Source organism: Agelaius tricolor, unplaced genomic scaffold, assembly GCF_023055355.1.
Source record: "Agelaius tricolor isolate 1412-34295 unplaced genomic scaffold, bAgeTri1.0.p SCAF_33, whole genome shotgun sequence".
Taxonomy (NCBI): Eukaryota; Metazoa; Chordata; class Aves; order Passeriformes; family Icteridae; genus Agelaius; species Agelaius tricolor.
Window position 1 is genome coordinate 1,262,880 of NW_027269293.1, and position 19,371 is coordinate 1,282,250.

Genomic DNA, 19,371 nt, shown 5'->3' on the forward strand with positions numbered 1-19,371 from the left:
GAACAGAGATAGTTTAGGAAAGAGGAGAGGAAGCTTTAACTGAAACAGCTTCTCAGGGCTTCCCAATCTTTCCATGAGGACAGAGTTCTTGGTTTCATCTGGCAGCTGTAACTTGCAGAGCAAGCAGCTCAGCACATTCCCATCTGGAATTTTCAGCAGAACCAGCTACAGAAGCTGAAATCTTTCCCAGCCATCCACAGCTCAGCGTAGTCATGACCACATTTAAAGCCTCGTTAGTCTTGAGAAACACTAATCCAGTTTGCCTAAGCTCCCTCTGGGGGCTGGCAGAGCCCTGCAGGGACAGGGTGCTCCTGAGCAGGAGCTCTCTCGTCACTCGGCTCTCGTGCCTCCACCAAAGGATCACGAGAAGCAGCCCCGGGCAGGGCTGGCAGCGCTGTCACAGGAAGGGAATGCCGGGCTGGTCACCTGCCCCTGGAGCATCCACCTCGTCCCCACCATCCCCAAACACAACGCTGTGCAGGTGACTGGTGGGAGTCACCTCCTGCGGACCCCCCAGCTGAGATCCGCAGCAAACAAGAAGCAGGACGCAGCTTTTAAACCCCAAACTGCTCTATCGCAGGTCAGAGATCCACAGAGTAACCAAGGAGTGGTCTCAGGGCTGGGAAGGAGCCTTTAGGGAACGGTCTGAATTGGAAAGGATCACCTGGTTCCACCCCCCAAGCCTCCCAGCCGTTACCCAAGGCAGACACATCACAGCACCAGAAAATGTCACCTTTGGCCTCAGAGAGCAAAGCCCCCCCACGCACAGAAAAAGCGGGGACAAGCACCCAGCTCCTGCCCTGCCAGGGTGCTGGAAGGGCCCTACGGCACACCGGGTGCCACCAGGGAGCTCTGAGCCACAGCTCCCGCGGGGACCGAGCCGGGGCCACCCAGCCTCTGCCCTGGCCAGGGCTGCAGAGCCTCTGGGGAGCCACCCCAAGCCCCCAGACAAGGCACAGAGCCCCCAGCCCAGCCTTACCTGCCTCCTCCACGCCCGGCACCGCTGGCACTGGGAGCACTGGTGAGACTGGGAGCGCGGGGCGCCGCCCCACTTAAATACCCCGCAGGGTGATTGGCAGCGCGGGGCCGATGGAATCCGGAGCCGGCCTGGCCAATGGCAGGGGAGCTCAGCGGGGTGGGGCTGCAGGTGAGGGGCTGAGGGTCCCCTTGGGGTCCCCTCGGGTGCTGGGAGCTGCTGTTTGTCCCCCCAGGAGGGACGGACCTGGCAGGGTGTGCAGGGGATCTGTCAGAGGGTGTCCCATGCCCTGGTGCTTTGGCCTTGGGGCCATGGGATGGTGGAACACCCTGAACTGGGACCCCCTGGCCCTGCACAGCCACCCCAACAATCCCCCCGTGCCCGAAGGCTGCTCCTGCAAGAGCTGCTCGTGGAGGCCAAGCACTGGGAACGGGGTGCTGGAACAGGAATGAGCCCCTGTCTGTCCCCCAGCCCCGGGGCTGCTCCTTGCAGGGGTCACAGCTGTTGTCACCAAGTCCCAGGGAAGCAGGACATGCTGTTTGTGGTGTGAACCATCATCATCATCATCATCATCCTGATGTTTTCTCGGCAAAGCTCCCCCTCCCCACATGGGGGCTGCTGTGCCTCCCTGAGGAGCCAGAAGTGCTCTCCCACCTCAGCCTGTGCCAGGCCCTGCAGACACCTGATGATGAAACTTTTGCTTCTCCTGTTTGCTGGGATTTTCAGGGTAGGAGTTAATTTATGTTTCTATCCTTGCAGAGGGCCCAGCAGTGCAGGACTCCAGGGAGCTCAGGGCTTTTTAACAGCTATAACAAATACTGAAAACTCCAGTCAATGCTTTTATTTTCTATTTTCATCTTCAGCTCTCAAAAACTGGTTTGAAAACATCAATTAAGCTTCCTGTTGTCTGTTTCCAAGATCAGCGGGGGAGGAAACTGAGGCACAGGTAAAAATTATCTGAAGTCTTCTAACACTATTACAGCGATTGAGTCACCTTGTTTTGGGCCTCTGGATGCAGGAGACCTTGGCTCTGGTTCTGTATTACCATTCAGGCAGGGGGGTGCCAGTGGTTTTTGAAAAATGTGCTGTTAAGCTGACAAAAATGTAGAGAATTGTCACTCCTGAGCTTTGGGGCTGGCAGGAATCCTCACCCTGAGGCTGGCTGGAAAGGCCTCTGGAGCTCAGGAGGTCCTGGGAGCTGGGACCTGGCTGAGTCTGGGAACCTCCCAGGGATGGAGATGTCCCACAGCTTCTCTGGCTGCTGGACCCATTGGGTCTGGATGTTGCATTAATGGAGAAGCTGCTCCCAGTGTCCACTCTGAGCCTCTCCAGCTACAAATTGTGGCTTTTGCCTCTTGTTTGATCACCTGCACTGCTGGAAACAGTCCTTGTGCATTTGTCTGTGTGACACAAGCTCCATATTCCATCACCACCTGGGAGCCTGTCACAGAGTCACAGGATCCAGAATGGCCTGGGTGGGAAGGACCTTAAATTTTTGATGCAGTTCTGAAGTGTTTGATATCTTGTACTAAAACTGAAGCCAGCAATTGTGACGTTTGTAAGGGAAATAAAAATTGTTCTTGGCCTGTGAAGAATTGATGGAATGAAGTTTTTTTTACAGGAACCAGGAATCAAGAAATGAGTCCTGTGTATTTTGGAGTGTTGGCCTGCCATAGCTGGTGCTGCATCCTCAGGTAAGGTGTCAGTGCTCCAGCTGCCAGGTGGCTCCTGGGTGTGAAGTGCCCCAGTGGGTCAGTGCTGTGGGCATGGTGAAAGTCTCATGGGACAGGTTTTATTTCTTCCCCTAAGTGAGTGCAACAGCACTGTCTGCATGATACAACCCATATGGCTGTGGTGGGGCACAGGGGAATGGGAGAAGTGATAGCCAGTAATTAAAATTAACCAGGCAGTGTTTAATATCTAATGAGTGGCTTTGATATTAGGGTAAAATGTCAGTGCTGGGATTTCCTGCTGGGTGGCAGAGCTGCCTGCAGGGTCAGGACACCGGATTTGGGAGATTGCAGTATCAGAGCAAAGCTTTGCACAATTTGCTTCTGTGACCCTTGGTGCTGTATGAAAGCCACAGATCTAAATCCAAGATAAAATCATCATAAGAGGTTTGGTGGGGTGGGAAGGGCGTGGGAGGAAGTGGAGAAACACGTTTGGGGAAGGGAGAGGAGCTGTGTTGGTTGGGAGCCCTGAGCAAAGCTGCAGCATCCAGACCCAGGGCAGGATCCTTCAGATGTGAACCCCACCTGCTGCTCCTGTGGGGGCCAGGAGCCCCTGTCCCTCAGGCCTGCTGCTTCAGCTGCCTCCCAGCTCCTTCAGCTGCCTCCCAGCTCCTTCAGCTCCCTCCTGGCTCTGCCTGGGGACGAGGCCTCAGCCTTGAGCTTCTCACTTGTCCCGTCCTGCTGGGGTTTCTGTTGAGTGCAAACCTGCAGGTGTGTGTGGGATTTGGAGGGTCAGACCCCTGTGTTGGGAGCCATTCCTTTCCCTGCTCTGAGGTGTGTCACAGCTCAGCATTGTCCCTCTGGGGCCCAGAGGCCACATGTGACACTGGAGTCCCCCCTGCAAGTGTTCATCCGCTGCAGCGGAAATCATCCTGCTGCTCTCCCAGTGCATGAGTAACCTGCCACCCTGCCATGGTCACCTTCCCCTTGTCACCTCCCCTGGGGCAGGCACAGGCACGAGAAGGGATGAGAATGATGATTCAGGGCTGGGGCACGAGGAGCTCTGGTTCTGTTCCTCAGGTAAGCGAAGCCCTTGGGCTCCCAGAGCTGCCTGGGCAGCTCTGCAGGGCCCACGGAGGGGCCAGCTCTGGGTCATTGTCATTCACTGCTGTGCAAAGCCCACCAACCTTCCTGGTGCCCCCAGGCCTTCAGAGCACTCTCCTGGGCCAGGACCTGCTGCAGGTCTCTGCTGCCCTCCCTCTGCATCAGCCCAGCAGGACCCTCCTGTCTCCTGTGCCTGCTCCAGGTGAGCCACTCCTGCTCCCCTTCCAGCACCCACCTGGGCTCCCCAGCACCTGCCCTCCAAATCAAGGACTTTTCAGTTTCCCAGGCTCTGCCAGCGAGCAGGGGCACAAGGAGCTGGGTGGGAGCATGGCCAGAGGGATATTCCACTCCACAGAACATCCTGCCAGTGCAGGAACCGGGAGGCTGGGACCTGTCTGTCCCTGCTGTGGGACGAGCTGGCTCAGCAGTGGTGAACAACTCTGCTGGGCACCTCTGGCAGGGAGGAATTCCTGCCCAGTATCCCAGAACCCTCCCAGGCTGCAGGAAGCGGCTTCAGCTTCATCCTCCAGTACATCTGCAAGGGCCAGCAATGCCTTTGTGTCGAGGCAGAGCCTCCAGCCCTGGCAGGAGATGAAGCCTGGCTGCTGCAGGCTGCCTGAGTGCCCCGACATCGAGCCCATCCCGGCTCCTGCGACCGTGGCTCATCCCTGGGGTGCATGGCGGCTCCAAGGGAGGATGGCACCTGTCCTGCCTGTCCCCTACGTGTCCCCTACGTGGGAGGGCACCACATCCCGCTGCTGGCTGTGCTCCAGTGCCGAGGGGAGGCCGTGGGGGCGGGGAGGGGAGCACGGAAACGGGGTGTGCCGGGCCGTGCCGGGCCGTGCCGCGGCCTCCCGCGCCTCGCGCTCCTTTGTTCCAGCCCAGGCCGCGCCATCCCCGCGGCCCCAGCCTGGCCTCTCTCTCCCCCACAAGCGCCAACCCTCGGCCTCTCATCCTCCTCTTGGAGCAGGCTTCTCTCAGGGGCCTCTTGGCCACGCTTTTCCCCCATCCGACGGTTGTTTTAAGCAAATATTATCATTTTTGATTTCCTCATAGCATCGGTGGGTTTGGGGATAAACATCCTGCTGGATCTGCCCTTTCTGTCAGCTCACACGGCCACGCCGCGGCCGTGCCGTGTCACCCAGGCCACGTTGTCACCAGTGGGGCCCTGCACAGCGCCATGAGTGCCCCTGGAGCTAACGGCCTGGGGAGTTAGAGCCCTTTTGCGGATTATTTGGTTTATTCGGATTGCTCTGTTTATTGGAATTCGGTTATTCGGATTATTCGGTTATTCGGATTATTCGGTTTATTCGCATCAGGGTAGGGCCTGGAGCCCCCCAGGGGGACAAGAATCCTCCTGGAGCCCCCCTGGGGGAACAGGACCCCTGGGGAAGGGTGGCTGTCATAGAGGGGTCATTGGAGTCTCCTCTCAGCTGGGGCTCACCAGGTTTAGGACAATAACCGGTGCCGTGCCCGCGGCCCCGGGGGTTCAGGGCGGACGGAGCCCTTGGGGATTCGGGGGGGTTTTGCCCCCGGTATCGCAGCGGAGCAGGGGGCGCCGGGCCGGGTCATTGGCGGGGGATCCCCATTGTCGCCCCCGGTCGCCGGCGGTATTTTCCCGGTCCCGTTTCCCTCCCAGGGCCCCCCGGCCCCGGGAGGCGGTGGCGGCCCCGCCCCGCCCGCGCGTTCCCGCCAGCGGCGGCCAATGGGCGCGCACGGGGCGCGCGCGGGGCTTTTCCGCGCCAAACTCCAAAGCCCGCGGAAAGCGCGCGCGGCACCGGCTCCGGCACCGCACCCGGTGAGTCCGCCGGGACCCCCAGCCCCAACCCCGGCACCGCACCCGGTGAGTCCGCCGGGACCCCCAGCCCCGGCCCCGCAACCGGTGAGTCCGCCGGGACCCCCAACCCCGGCACCGGCCCCGCACCCGGTGAGTCCGCCGGGACACCCAGCCCCGGCCCCGCCGCCCATGGCGATGCTGCCGCGGGCCGGGGAGCGGCCGGTGGCACCGGGAGCGGGAGGGCAGCGAGGGGCGCGGGGGTTTCCCCGCCCTGCCCGGGGGGTGCGAGAAGCGGCGGGAGCGCTCCGCGGTGCCCGGGCGGTGACAGCTGGGTCTGGTGCCCCGGAGGGGTCGCGTCGCTCGGGGCTGCGACTGCGGGACCGACCCCCGCCCCTGAACGGGCCCGCGGGAGGGGGTGTGGCCATCAGGGGCGGTGCCGGCGGCACCGGTGCCCTCGGGCCCGGGGAGTGGCATCGCCCCGGGGGCTGCGCGGGGATGACGCGGCCGGGCTGGGGCGGGTCCGGGCGCGGCGGGGGTCGCTGACGGCCCGCGGTTCCCGTCCTGTCCCGGGTGGGTGTGCGGCGGAGGGGCCGCGGGCCGCGTTGTGCCGGTGACGGCCCCTTTAAGACCACGCGCTTCGCCCCCTATCCCCCTTTATCCCCTCTCTCATTTGCATGATCGCGCGAGACTTGGCGCGTGGGCGCGGCGGGCGGGTTTCAATTGTGGCGCGAGATACGGCCGGCGCGAGCGGAGCCGTTAGGCTCCCGCGTGGGTGGGCGAGGCCCGCCCGCCGCAGCCAATCAGCGGCCGAGCCGGCCGGGCCGCCGGCCAATGGCGTGCGGCGGACGCGTGAGGGGGGCGCGGCCGCGGGTGCGGGCCCGCCCCGCCGGTGCCGCCGCTGAGCGCGGTCCCATTCCCGGGGCAGCGCCGGCGCCATGTGGATCCAGGTGCGCACCATGGACGGCAGCCAGACGCACCGCGTGGACTCCCTCTCCAAGCTCACCAAGGTGGAGGGGCTGCGCCTGCGGATTCACGAGGTGTTCGGCGTGGAGCCCCACCGGCAGCGGCTCTTCTACCGCGGCAAGCAGGTACCGGCGCGGCGCGGGCATTGACAGCCGGGGAGCGGCAGCAGCGCGGTGCCGGACACCCCCACCCTGCCCCTGCTCCCCTCCAGCTGCGGACGGATGGTTTTATTTATTTATTTTTAATTGCGTGGAAATAAGGGGTTTTGCTGCCATCTAGTGATCCCCGCTCCCTCCCGCGCTGCCCTGTCCGTGGGTTTGCAAGTAGAGGTGCCCGCTGCCTTTATTCTTACTTTCCTTTACTGTTTTCTACCTAATGTGTTGCTCTTCTGCCTTGACATCGCCTTTATGAAGTGTCTGGAAATTACCAGTGATTTTATGGTCTTTAAAGTGCTCAATGTTTTTGTGCCTTGCAAGTTTCACCGCTCTGAAAGCCGTAAAGATCTCATTTTCCTTTGTAAATTGGGAAAAGCAACTCATGATTTTGAAGTTCTTCAGGTCTGATGTCAAATTCTCACTAGGTACAGAACACTTGAGTGGCTCAGTGCTGTGTTATGTTCTCAATAATACGTTTACAATTGCTGTTGCACAGCTGTTTTATTCTCTGTCAGTTAATAATGTAACTAAATTAGCAGTGAAGTCAATCAAAACCATTTAAAAATACAATTGCTGTATTCTGCCTAGTTCTATGCTGCTAAACCTTCGTCCTAGAGAAACTCCTGAGCTGGTGTTTGGTTGATCACAGGATTAGTGTCTGGAAAAGCAGCGGGATGCTGAGTTGACTGCAGATGGACTATTTTTTCTGGCTGCTTTTCTTTCTGTTTTAGGCAGTCTTGAGCTAACTGTACTCTGTAATTAGCAGGTGTGGCTGTAGAACATGGAAATACACCTGGACTAGCCTCAGTCTGAGCTCAGGTACCAGTTCTAGCATAAACAGAGGCCTGTAGGATGGTGTAGCATCACCTTTCTGTTGGCTTGGTGTAGATTTGGATGCATTGATGACCCATTTGTGTTGTAAATCAAGTGATAAGGGAGGTTGGTTCAGGGCAGGTGCTACCTGTCAGCCTTTCCCTGAGGTCTGTGCAGGCAGCTGGGGTTAAGCAGATTTTCAGAAGTGGTGACTTTCAGTCAGTTTGCCCTTGCCCTACAAAGGGAACCCCTCCTCCTGCAGTTCCAGTGTTCCCTGGCTCAGGCAGGAACGTGACCCAGCCTCTCTTAGGCCTTGTTCCCATTGTGCTTTGTCTGGCTCTTGGAACCCCTGCAAATGTTCCAATTCTTACTCATGAGCGTTTGTCAGTGGGGTTGGGGAATTAGCTGTGAGTTCAAACCTGCCTCTTTTGTTTGAGGCTTGTCCTCAGTGCCGGGCTCTTCTTTCTGGCTGTGCTTTGAGCTCCTGTGGTTTCCTGTCCTGTTCCTGTGCTCTTCCATTTCACTTTGCACCTGTTGTCACTCATGTCCTCTGCTGCTGTTCCCATGTTGGTGACACTGTGTCCTGGCTGAGAAGAACAACCAATTTCTGGTGTGTTCTTATGCCCCTCGAGGAGTTTTCATCTCTGAACCAGCAAAAAAGCTCAGACCTCTTCCTGTGCAGTCAGATTTCCAGGGATTGTTCCACAGCCATTTGATGCCATAAATCAGAATTGAATTATCATAGTGATTCCTGTGAAGTGTAAATTTTTGTGGTTTTGCTCTGCTTCCCCCTGATAGAGAACAAAGCTCCAGGGATTGCTTTTTCTGGTGGTTTAGGCTGGAAAGGGATGATCATTTCCTGTATAATTTCTTAGTCAGACCTTAAATATGTGGGGAAGCTTGTCTGAACTTCTGACTGCTCCGTGGGCTCCAGCCTTACATGTTAACTCTAAAATGGTTGTGCTCCTTAGAGCTCTTGAGAGGCTATTGAGGGGCCTCTTTCTGCCTCTGTACTTCTCTTTTTGCAGGGGCAGGGTCTTGATTTGACTACAAACCGTGCCAGACTTGCCAGATAAACTCTTAGAATTAGAGGGAGTGTGAAATTAGGACACGCCAGGCTACGCTGAAGAGCGATCGAGTAGTTTCAAGTTGAATTGAATCTTTTTTGATTTTACTTTCAATGGAAAAAATGTGTGTTTGCTGGGAGAAAAGTGTGTGATTAACTCTGGCTTCTACTTACTGCTACGAATTATGGAGATGGTGTAACAATAATCTGGATTATTATTATCACACACAATTAAAATATAAAGATAATCTGCATTAGCTTTGGGATGTGTCTGAATTGAGGAAGAAATAATTTCCCTTTGTGTTTGTAGGTAACGTGGAATTATCTTTGAATCCTGATGGGAATGTGGGGGGTCTGTAGTTAATTGATGTTTCTAGGGAACGTGCTGCAAACTTTTCCACATCTCCTAGAGGCTGGGTAGCGAGTCCAGAGCAGCATGGAAGCCTTGCTCTGGCAGATTGAAAAAACAGCATTTAAATATCACAGCTGAGAGAGAAGAAGGGCCCAGATCTGGCTGATAATGGTTCCCAAGCCACGTGGTGGTGGATGCTGGCGGGCTCTGAGCTCGATGGGAGGCTGGAGCCAGCCCGGCATGAGCGGCTCCGCGAGCGGCTCCGTGAGCGGTTCCGTGAGCGGCTCCGTCAGCGGTTCCGTCAGCGGTTCCGTGAGCAGCTCTGTGCTTTCCCTGCAGATGGAAGATGGGCACTCCCTGTTCGACTACAGCGTGGGGCTGAACGACATCGTGCAGCTGCTGGTCAGACAAAGCCCGGCCGTGCTGCCTGCGGGCAGCAAGGACAAGGACCCCGAGCTCTCGGACAGCGACTCCGGCTGCGGCTCCGGCCCCAGTGAGTCCGACAAGAGCTCCCACAACGGGGAGGCTGCGCTGGAGCTGGAGGGACAGCCCGGCACAGCCGCCCAGCCCGACTGGACTGACCCCTGCTTCGGCCTCTACAAGGTGGGTGCTGGCACGCTGGGAGCCCTCAGCCTGCGCCTGCCCAGGGCAGTCGTTCTCTGGCCTGGAGAATCGCTGGAAATCTTTCGCACTCCAATTGTGTGGGCAGTGCCTTTCTTCCTCTCAAACACTCCGACAACAAAGGCAGAAATACCAACCAACCCACAAACCAATTCAGTGCAAAATGCTCTAGGTCAAAAAACTTAATTTTTTCGTTTTGTCCTTTGAAATAAAACTACAATGCATTAATTAAAAAAAAAAAGTATTCAGAGTGTCTGGTTTGATTTTTTTACAAATTTTCCCAATATTTTTGCTTGGAGTCACTACATTTGTCAAAGCTGAAACTTTCTCGAATGAACAAAAGAAAATCTCGAGCAGCTATTCAGAATCATTTTATTTCTCTGTTTCAATGGGTTTTATTACAGATCTAGTGATGTCTTTGCCAGGTTACGAGCAAGACGCTTTGAAACTCTATTTCAGACTAACCAATAATGGTTTGGGCTCGCTAACAAGGCTGGGTTTACACATGCTGGTGTAGAATGGATTTATAACCTTACAAATTCAACCTAAGCAGGCTGTAGGGCTGCACAACAGGACCGGGAGAGCAGAGGAAATCTTAATTTTTAAGGTGGTCAGTTAAATATGTTGATAATGGTGCAGTTCTTGAGATGGTTAAATCTTTAAGTAGATTGGAAATGAATGCCTAATTTTCAAATCTGTTTTGGTGAGCTGTGCTCTTGGCTCTCTATAGATCAATGACTTGGTGGATGCTCGGGACACGGACATGGGAGCGTGGTTTGAAGCCACAGTGGTGAATGTAACCAGGAAAAAACCCACCAGTGGATCAGCTGAGAGCTGCACAGATCCTGACCAGCCCACAGCTGTCCCTGAAGAGGATGTAATTTATCATGTGAAATACGATGAGTGAGTTTTGTTTTGTTGCTTTCTTGGCCCAATAAAGTCATTTGGGTTGTGATGTTGATGGGAAATTCTATTGTAGATATTGCACAAATTAAAACAGAACTGGGCAGTGACATAGTAATTATGTCATTGTGTCCTGGCAACTATAGGGTTGTTTTGCAGTTGGAATTCCAGGGGGCTGGAATCATGTTTTTATGGACACCAGCATTTATAGGAAGTGCTGGTGTCCAAGGGTTGAAGGGAGGCAATAATATCAAAGTCAGCCTGGTTGGTTCTGGCTGTGTCTGTGTGGGAGGAGATTTTATCCTTGATGGTATTGTTGTGTTGCACAGCAAAGTCAACCTGTCTGCATAACACCTGTTCCTCCCCAGAGCTGATGTTGAATCTGATTTCTGTTGTGTCCCTCCCTTCAAGTTATCCAGAGAATGGGGTGGTGCAGATGAGCTCGGGCAACGTGCGGGCTCGGGCACGGACCATCCTCAAGTGGCACCAGCTGGAGGTGGGGCAGGTGGTGATGGTCAACTACAACCCTGATGAGCCCAAGGAGAGGGGCTTCTGGTACGATGCTGAGATCCTGCAGAAAAGGGAAACAAAAATGACCAGGGAGCTCAATGCAAAGATACTACTTGGGTAAGCTGTTCATGTGGAATAAATGGAGTTTTCCTGCTCTGCTTCAGCTTTCTGAGGTCTGAGTGACTCTGCTGGCATCTGTGAACTCGAGCTGTGGGATACTTCCAAACTCTGATGTTTCCTCAACTTCTTCTAGGGAAGCTGGTGATTCCTTGAATGACTGCACAATTATATTAGTGGATGAAATCTATAAAATTGAAGAGCCAGGCACTGCTTCACCCATCAGTTCTGGAACCCCAAAACGTGAGTCTGATGTGGAGTTCTTGCATGTCTGTCTTACCCTGTGATGTCCTGCCAGATGTCTCTGTGAGGGTCAGAGGTTTAAAGAGTCCAAGACACATTCACTTGTGCCTCCTTTGACCGTTGCCAGTGGATCTTGGCACTTGCTGAGTGTGGTTTGTGTTTGCCCACAGGACAGAGTGGACCCGTGTGTAAAGCCTGCAAGGACAACCCAAACAAGACCTGCAGGGTCTGTGCTTGTCACATCTGTGGGGGGAAGCAGGATCCAGACAAGCAGCTCATGTGTGATGAGTGTGACATGGCCTTCCACATCTACTGCCTCAACCCTCCCCTCAGCAGAATCCCAGATGATGAGGACTGGTAGGTTCTGAGGAGGTGTGTGGGGTGTCACAGTTACATCTGATTAGCAACAGGGAGGGATGTGGGTGTTTGGGGTTTTTTTTTTTTTTTTGGTAAAACTTCATAATTTTCATGAGCTTAATGAGAGTAGGTTTTAAGCCCATGGCTTGCACACTCCTTTTCCTAGCTCTGGGATCTAGATGCCTTTTTTGTGTACCTGCCTAAGGCCAGGGCTTGGAGCAACCTGGGATAGAGGAGGGTGTCCCTGCCATGGCAGGGCTTGGAATGAGATAAACTTTAGGGTCCTTCCAGCCCAAACCTGGGATCCAAAGAGGAACAAATGAGAGCTTGATGCTTCAGCTGTGCAGTGGCTTTTATGGGTCACTGCAGGCAGGCCCCATCATCAGATCAGGCAGGTTTGCATGAGATGTGTACACTGAGAGTAGTGGGTAGTGAAATACACCTTTCAATAGACACAGAGTCAGTGAAATGCACTGGTTTATCCCCTCAGTGTTTCAATACTGTGTACAATGATTTTATGGCACAGCCATTTCCTGACACATCTGCAGTGGCTGGTGCAAGGACAGGAGCTGTTGTAGGTTAAATTCCAGTATGGAAAGTGTTTCCATGTCCTGTCTAGTTTCACATGGGGAAATTGTAACATAACTCACTGTGTTTGGAGGAAATGCTCCTAATTGAAGGCTTTGCTACTTGTTAATTTTCACTGACTTTAGGTACTGCCCTGAATGTCGAAATGATGCAAGTGAGGTGGTTTTAGCAGGAGAGAAATTAAAAGAAAGTAAAAAGAAACAAAAGATGGCATCTGCTAATTCCTCCTCCCGGAGAGACTGGGGCAAGGTCAGTCCAAAGCTGTTTTACTTGGAATTGTGTTTGTTCCTTTGGGCTCTTGGCTGATGCTGCTCTCTGCCCAGGGCATGGCGTGTGTGGGGCGCACCAAGGAATGCACCATTGTCCCCTCCAACCACTATGGACCAATCCCTGGCATCCCTGTTGGCACCATGTGGAAATTCAGAGTTCAGGTATGAAGCTGAATCCTGGCCTGACCTACTGTGGGGAAAAATGGGAGTGATCCAGCCCCTACAAGAAACTGAAACAGTTAATGTGGAAACGTGTGTGTCACTGGATATATGGAAGTGCAGAAGGAAAAGAATTCTGGCTTTGTCTGGATCAAGTGTTCCATAACTAATGCTGCATTGTTGGACCGTCAAGGGCTGGTTTATTTTGTTGTAGTGCTCTTTTTGGTAACTCAAAAACCCCAAAGCAAGCGGATTTGTTCCCAGTAGTTTGTCCTGGAGGTGTGTAGTGTGCCCTGGCAAGGGTGTCTCAAATATCCACATACATGAAACAGAAGCTTTCCCATCCTGTTAGAAAGCTGGGGCAGAAAAAAAGCACAGGCCTGTCCAGATCTTGCTTTCAAGTATTGAGGGAAGGTTGCTATTACAGCTCTTTCAAAACTATACAGATATTTAATATCTGTATTATTCTTAAATACCTGGAGGCTTTTAATAAGCAATTTCAGTAAGAAATATCCAAATTGTTAGATTTGCACACAAACCTTATCCATGTGTTCAATTTACCGATACAGTCAGTGCCTTATTTTTTTAGACGTGTTTTTATTTTTTGTTTCTTCTGCCTGGAGCTTTTTGGAGGATGATGGTGAGAGCAGCTTCCCCCTGTGACACATGGAAAGCAAATGTGAAGTAGCACAGTTGGTTCAGCTCCAAGCCCAGTGCTGTGTGGGGCCTGTTGAGGGCAGGTGCCTCCAAAGCTGCTTTTGTCTCCCAGGTGAGCGAGTCTGGGGTGCACAGGCCCCACGTGGCAGGGATCCACGGCAGGAGCAATGATGGGGCCTACTCCTTGGTGCTGGCAGGAGGATATGAAGATGACATTGTGAGTGGATTCTGATTATTTATGTGCAGAACCAAACAAACTTGGTAAAACTCCACACCAAACACTTGCCCAGCTTCACCCATTCCCTTCAGAAGCAAACGAGGCAAGGAAAAACTGCATTGATCTGTGCCAGCCTGAGCCACAGGATCATCCAAACCCAGTCTGATATCCCTGTGTCAGCTTTTGATCCCAGAGTTCTGAAAAAACTGCAGTGATCTGTGCCAGCCTGAGCCACAGGATCATCCAAACCCAGTCTGATATCCCTGTGTCAGCTTTTGATGCCAGAGTTCTGACTTTCCAAGGTCTGCCTTACACCCACATTGGAACAGTCTCGTGGGCTGTGCTGCCAGCTGTTCACTTGCAGCAGATCCTGTGTGAGCCTGGGCTGCTCAGGGGTGTGACAAGACAACATTGTCACCATTGTCACCTGGTCTCCTGTCCTGAGGGAGAGCCAGAGACTGGCCCAGTCTGGGAGCTTAAATACACAGGAAGCACCTTTCCTTTTTGAGAATGCCCTGCTAAACCTACCTGGTTGAGAGACTCTCCTGCTGCTTTTGTTGAATTCTTTTTGTGACTGTGAAATCCATCCGTGTTCGTTTCAGGATCATGGGAATTCCTTCACCTACACGGGGAGTGGGGGCCGAGACCTCTCTGGGAACAAGCGCACGGCAGAGCAGTCCTGTGATCAGAAACTCACCAACATGAACAGGTTGGCAACGTCTGTGCTCCATTCTGGCCTCAGCACCTGGCAGTCTGTCAGCACAGGGGGTGTTGGGGCTGTTTAAGCTTTGGAACAAGGGCCAGAACTGGGTCTGGGCTGTGCTTTAGGCTGCAGATCAGTTACAGGATGGGAAGGCTCCTTTCAGAGCACTGTGTGGGACAGAACTGTGAGTGGGGTTGGTGTCACCTGCAATGCTGGCTGACACTTAAGGAACAGAGCAATACATTGGTGTAGGAGTTCTCCTGCTCTCTCCTGGAGACCTTTGCAGCCACTGATTGCAGGAGACCAGACCATTTGTAATTCTGAACTGTTACTCTCACAGATAAGCCTGGACTTGAGCGGAGGAGGTGCTCTGGGCTGGTGCATTAGGGTCATGCCATCAATAATCAGCTGTGCCCCCATCAGGAGGGTCCCCAGTGTCACACACAGGGTTCCATGGCAGTACCACACTGAACTCTGGCCTCTCCTGCAGGGCCCTGGCTCTGAACTGCAGTGCCCCCATCAATGACAAGCACGGGGCTGAGGCCAAGGACTGGCGGGCGGGGAAGCCGGTGAGGGTGGTCAGGAACGTCAAGGGAGGCAAGCACAGCAAGTATGCTCCCCTGGAGGGCAACAGATACGACGGCATCTACAAGGTGAGGAGGGCTGAGCTGGGACAAGAGCACGTGCTCGTGGCCAGGGGGCTTGTACAGAGGGTGATGGACTTGCTGTGGCTTTTTCAGGTTGTGAAATACTGGCCCGAGACAGGGAAATCTGGGTTCCTGGTGTGGCGTTACCTGCTGAGGAGGGACGATGAAGAACCTGCTCCTTGGACCAAAGAGGGGAAGGACAGGATGAAAAAGCTTGGCCTGACAATGCAGGTACTGGCCTGGGATATCAGCTGGACTCTCAGCTTGATGGAGAGCAGGGATTTTTCTGTTACATGCTCTTAATGAGGATGATCCTTAGCAAAAAATTGAGACTAAAGGGGACATAAATGCTTCCAGTCTGCTGGGTTGTTTGTTTTTATACATCAAGAGGCTAAAAGGATAAAACTCACTTTATTTCTGGTATGGAATTTCTATAGGCTGTGAAGTGCTTCCCTTTAGCAGGGATCTGTTGCTTAAAATAGATTCAAAGTGCCCTTGGAGCTGTTCTCCAGAGGTCACTCTTGGACCTGTCCTGGTCTGCAAGTTTGATCCAGTGTGTTGGCATTGAGTGCTCTTTGTTTTGTTTCCCTGCAGTATCCTGAAGGATATTTGGAAGCTGTTGCAAACAAAGACAAGGAAAAAGAAAATAACGGGGAAGATGAGTTTGATACCCCAGGGAAAGGGAAGAGGAAAAGGAAATCAGCAGGTTTGTGGAGTAGGCAAGTGGATATAGAAAACCTTGGAGGTTTTTGTGCATTTTACTTGGTTACTCTTTCCTGGTGGTTTTTTGTTTTTAAAAAAAATCTTTGTGTTTTCTTTCAGGTGGGGAGGAAACACCCGTCACCTCTCCAGCAGGGACTCCAAAGAAAACTAAAGTTGAGCCATACAAACTGACATCCCAGCAGAAATCTCTTATAAAAAGTGATGAAGCCAATGAAAAACTGTGGAATGAAGTCCTAGAGGCTCTCAAAGATGGACCGGTACGTTGGGCTTTTCCCCAGCTGTAATTGTGCTGTTCCCAGACACAAACCCTTGGCTGAATTAAAGAACAGCCTCAGACCTAAAATGATTGATTTTAGTGTAAACACTCCCAGCAGGTTTAATGGGACAGGATTTGCATATTAAGATTTGTTGAGAATCTTTCTATGATCAAAGTAATCCCTTGCATTTAATGATGGGGGTTTGGGTTAATTTATCTTTCAGCACTAAGTTGATTCAAACGTTCTCTTTGCAGAAATTTCTGAATAAAGTGGAGGAGGCCTTTCTGTGTATTTGCTGTCAGGAGGTCGTGTTCAGGCCAGTCACCACCGTGTGCCAGCACAACGTCTGCAAGGTGGGCTGGGCTCTGCTGGGCTGGGCTCTGCTGGGCTGGGCTCTGCTGGGCTGGGCCTGGGCTGTTGGGGAGGAATTGTTCCCTGTGAGGGTGGGCAGGCCCTGGGATGGAATTCCCAGAGCAGCTGGGGCTGCCCCTGGATCCCTGGCAGTGCCCAAGGCCAGGTTGGACACTGGGGCTTGGAGCACCTGGGGCAGTGGGAGGTGTCCCTGCCATGGCAGGGGTGGCACTGGGTGGGATTTAGGGTCCCTCCATCCCAGCCAGGCTGAAGTTCCCTGCTCTCTGCTGTGTCCAGCAGCACTGGGGTGGATTTAAGGTCTCTCCATCCCAGCCAGGCTGGAGTTCCCTGCTCTCTGTTGTGTCCAGCAGCACTGGGGTGGGGTTTAAGGACCCTCCATGCCCAGCCAGGATGGAGTTCCCTGCTCTCTGCTGTGTCCAGCAGCACTGGGGTGGATTTAAGGTCTCTCCATCCCAGCCAGGCTGGAGTTCCCTGCTCTCTGTTGTGTCCAGCAGCACTGGGGTGGGGTTTAAGGACCCTCCATGCCCAGCCAGGATGGAGTTCCCTGCTCTCTGCTGTGTCCAGCAGCATTGGGGTGGATTTAAGGTCTCTCCATCCCAGCCAGGCTGGGAGGGATCAGTTCCCTGCTCTCTGCTGTGTCCAGCAGCACTGGCTGGATGGGATTTAAGGTCTCCCCATGTCCAGCCAGGCTGGAGTTCCCTGTTCTCTGCTGTGTCCAGCAGCACTGGCTGGATGGGATTTAAGGTCTCTCCATGTCCAGCCAGTCTGGAATTCCCTGCTCTCTGCTGTGTCCACAGCAATGCTCTCAGCTGGGAGTGCAGTGCCCCCGTTCTCTCTGGTCCCTCCCCAGCAGTCTCAGGGCTGGCTCGCTGTGTCAGAGCTGTGCCAAATGAGCCCAGCTCCCTGTCCCTGACCCTGCTGGCTTCTGTCCCCAGGACTGCCTGGACAGGTCCTTCAAGGCCTCGGTGTTCAGCTGCCCCGCGTGCCGCTACGAGCTGGGCCGCAGCTACAGCATGGAGGTGAACGAGGCCCTGCAGAGCGTCCTGGCCCAGCTCTTCCCCGGCTACGGCAGCGGCCGGTGATCCCCCAGAGCACTTCTCCCTCCCTGCCTCCCTCCCTGCCTGCCACACCCACCCTGGGCTTAATTTAAAACAAAAAAAAAATGTTAGTCTGTGTTTTCTCCCACCCCCCGCCCCCTTCGCAAAAAATGGTTTGAAGTCTTCCTTGTTTTGAAAACAAACCTGTAAACTCCAAGGATTATCCTTTTGTATGTTCCTGGGTTTTGTTTTTGTTCTCTGTGTTGAACTTTGCATTTTTATTTTTGTTTTTCATCCCCTCAAACCTGCCATTCATCAGCACAGAATTATTTGTTTCTAATGGACTGAAAGTGCTTCCGGTGAGGCTGCTAATGATGAGGAAAGTTCTCAGAGTGCCCCTGTGCCCCCTTTGTTTTTATTTTTTATTCCAAAAATGGCTTGGTTGCTAGAACAATCTTCACTGTCTGGGGATTTGGCCATCAAGGTAGACTCGTGCATCACCTTGGCAGCATTTTGATACTCAATTTGTACAAGATGGTTCCTGGCTTTCTACCACAAGTGGGTTTTTACTATTTTTTGTAAGAACTGGGTTTTATACGTTTGACAAAAAGCCATTTCCCGCTAATTTTGTATCTCAGAACCAGAAGGCTGCTTGCTTAGAGCCAAGTGGTTGGAGCAATATGAAGTACTACCTCACTGGACTTCTCTTTAGGGAAGGATTTGTTCAGCTGGGCGCTGTCCCCTGTCCCGAAATGCCATTGTGGAATATCCTAAAGCCATTCTTAAGTGCCTTTTGTCCTTTGCTGGAAGACTGGGCTCTGAATCACCATCAAGGTCTCCTTTTTTTCATAAGCACTGAATTGTTGGGACTTGCCAGCCGGATTCTTTGGGAGCGTGGATCACTGTAGCTGTGTGTGATTAGTGGGGATTTGCAGAGGATCAGGTTTCCTAGTTATAGGTGTATTGGGGAGTTTTTTTTTTCTTTGTTTCATTGCATTTCTACTTGGAAATGAAAAATAACCAATTCTGACTTTTTATGAACCATTTTGTATTGGCCATGCCTAGAGAAGGCTCCCTTGGTCTCCCTCTAACATTACCAAAGTTTGCAGTTTGATACCTCAGCAAGACAGGGATATTTTTAATCACACTTTTCTGCAGACAGACTGGAACAAATGTGCCTATTATTGGTTTCCTCAATTCTTACCCTTTGCAAAGTGATTATGTTAATATGTTAGGGAAAAAGACCCCGCAACATTTTATACGTTTTTTGGTGAATTTGTCAATTTTTTGTATAATGTGCAAGCTGATGTTCTCAAAATAAATATCTTTTCAGATTGATTATTGACTGTTCTCCTTCAATTCTTTTGATCCAGAGTGGGTTCCCAGACCCAGTTCCTTGTGCAGGAATTTGAATTTGTGGTTGAATTTATGCCCCATTAAGCCATGCCTTTTATTTTTCTAAGGGTTGTGATTTTCATTATGATTTTTCACTGCAAATTTGGAGAATCCTCATTTGCTGTTCTTCAACATAATTGCTTCTAGGCACTACTGAGGCCGTGTGTCATGTTCAAGATTCCCCAAACTTTTCTTTTAACTTGGATTAATTTCCAGTGCTCCAGAATCACAAATACCAACTGGCAGTTGGAATTGTTTGTCCATTGAATGAATAAACTCCAAAACTGTTGCAAATGCCAAGTCCTGCATCATATTTGAGGTGTTACAGGAACAAGTGTGAGCTTCTCCACAAACCAGAGGAATAAATTCAGCCACTGAGGTTTTCACAAAGGCAGATGAAAGAAATAAAGCAACATTAAGGTGGTAAAAACAGAATCTGTTAAATTAGGCAGCACTAGCACCATCTGCCCTCTTTAAAATAAGTTTATTTTAAGGTCATTGTTCACATGAAACACTTTCAGATATTTAGATTTCATTGGAAATGTTCTTGTGCTTTTTATTCTGTGTTGTGAGGGGAAGAATTGGGGGTGAGCGAGTGAAAGTGAGGAAGTATTTCTGCATTTAAATAGCAATAACTGCAACGATTTCCTTCGTTTATTGGTTTTGCCGTTATTTAGAACTTGAAAAACAAACTTTGTTTCCTCCATAGGTGCCAATGTA

General features: G+C 52.4%; 1 protein-coding gene across 4 annotated transcripts; it reads left to right on the forward strand.

Moving 5' to 3' along the window:
• The first annotated feature begins 1,833 nt into the window (after positions 1 to 1,833).
• Positions 1,834 to 18,594, forward strand: UHRF1 (ubiquitin like with PHD and ring finger domains 1). Of its 4 annotated transcripts, none has more exons than XM_071451901.1 (17): positions 1,834 to 1,922; positions 2,598 to 2,670; positions 9,216 to 9,479; positions 10,228 to 10,400; positions 10,812 to 11,027; positions 11,164 to 11,270; positions 11,441 to 11,627; positions 12,341 to 12,464; positions 12,539 to 12,646; positions 13,413 to 13,517; positions 14,120 to 14,226; positions 14,711 to 14,873; positions 14,961 to 15,098; positions 15,462 to 15,573; positions 15,690 to 15,847; positions 16,102 to 16,200; positions 17,155 to 18,594. In XM_071451901.1, exons 3-17 carry the CDS (start codon positions 9,216 to 9,218, stop codon positions 17,299 to 17,301), a joined length of 2,208 nt encoding a protein of 735 aa, XP_071308002.1. In that variant the 5' UTR covers positions 1,834 to 1,922; positions 2,598 to 2,670; the 3' UTR covers positions 17,302 to 18,594. The 4 variants fall into 4 exon arrangements, with proteins under 4 accessions (XP_071308002.1, XP_071308000.1, XP_071308001.1 ...); XM_071451899.1 differs by lacking the exons at positions 1,834 to 1,922; positions 2,598 to 2,670 and adding exons at positions 5,444 to 5,548; positions 6,453 to 6,615; XM_071451898.1 differs by lacking the exons at positions 1,834 to 1,922; positions 2,598 to 2,670 and having other exon boundaries at positions 7,691 to 9,479.
• The last annotated feature ends 777 nt before the right edge of the window (positions 18,595 to 19,371 follow it).

What these genes read in the sequence shown, in the direction of transcription:
- UHRF1 (XM_071451898.1), top strand. Translation starts at nt 9,045, where the DNA reads ATGGTTCCCAAGCCACGTGGTGGTGGATGCTGGCGGGCTCTGAGCTCG. An exon ending in CCTGCTTCGGCCTCTACAAG is followed by an intron (nt 9,480 to 10,227) that starts GTGGGTGCTGGC and finishes GGCTCTCTATAG; the next exon opens with ATCAATGACTTGGTGGATGC. An exon ending in GCCAGCACAACGTCTGCAAG is followed by an intron (nt 16,201 to 17,154) that starts GTGGGCTGGGCT and finishes TTCTGTCCCCAG; the next exon opens with GACTGCCTGGACAGGTCCTT.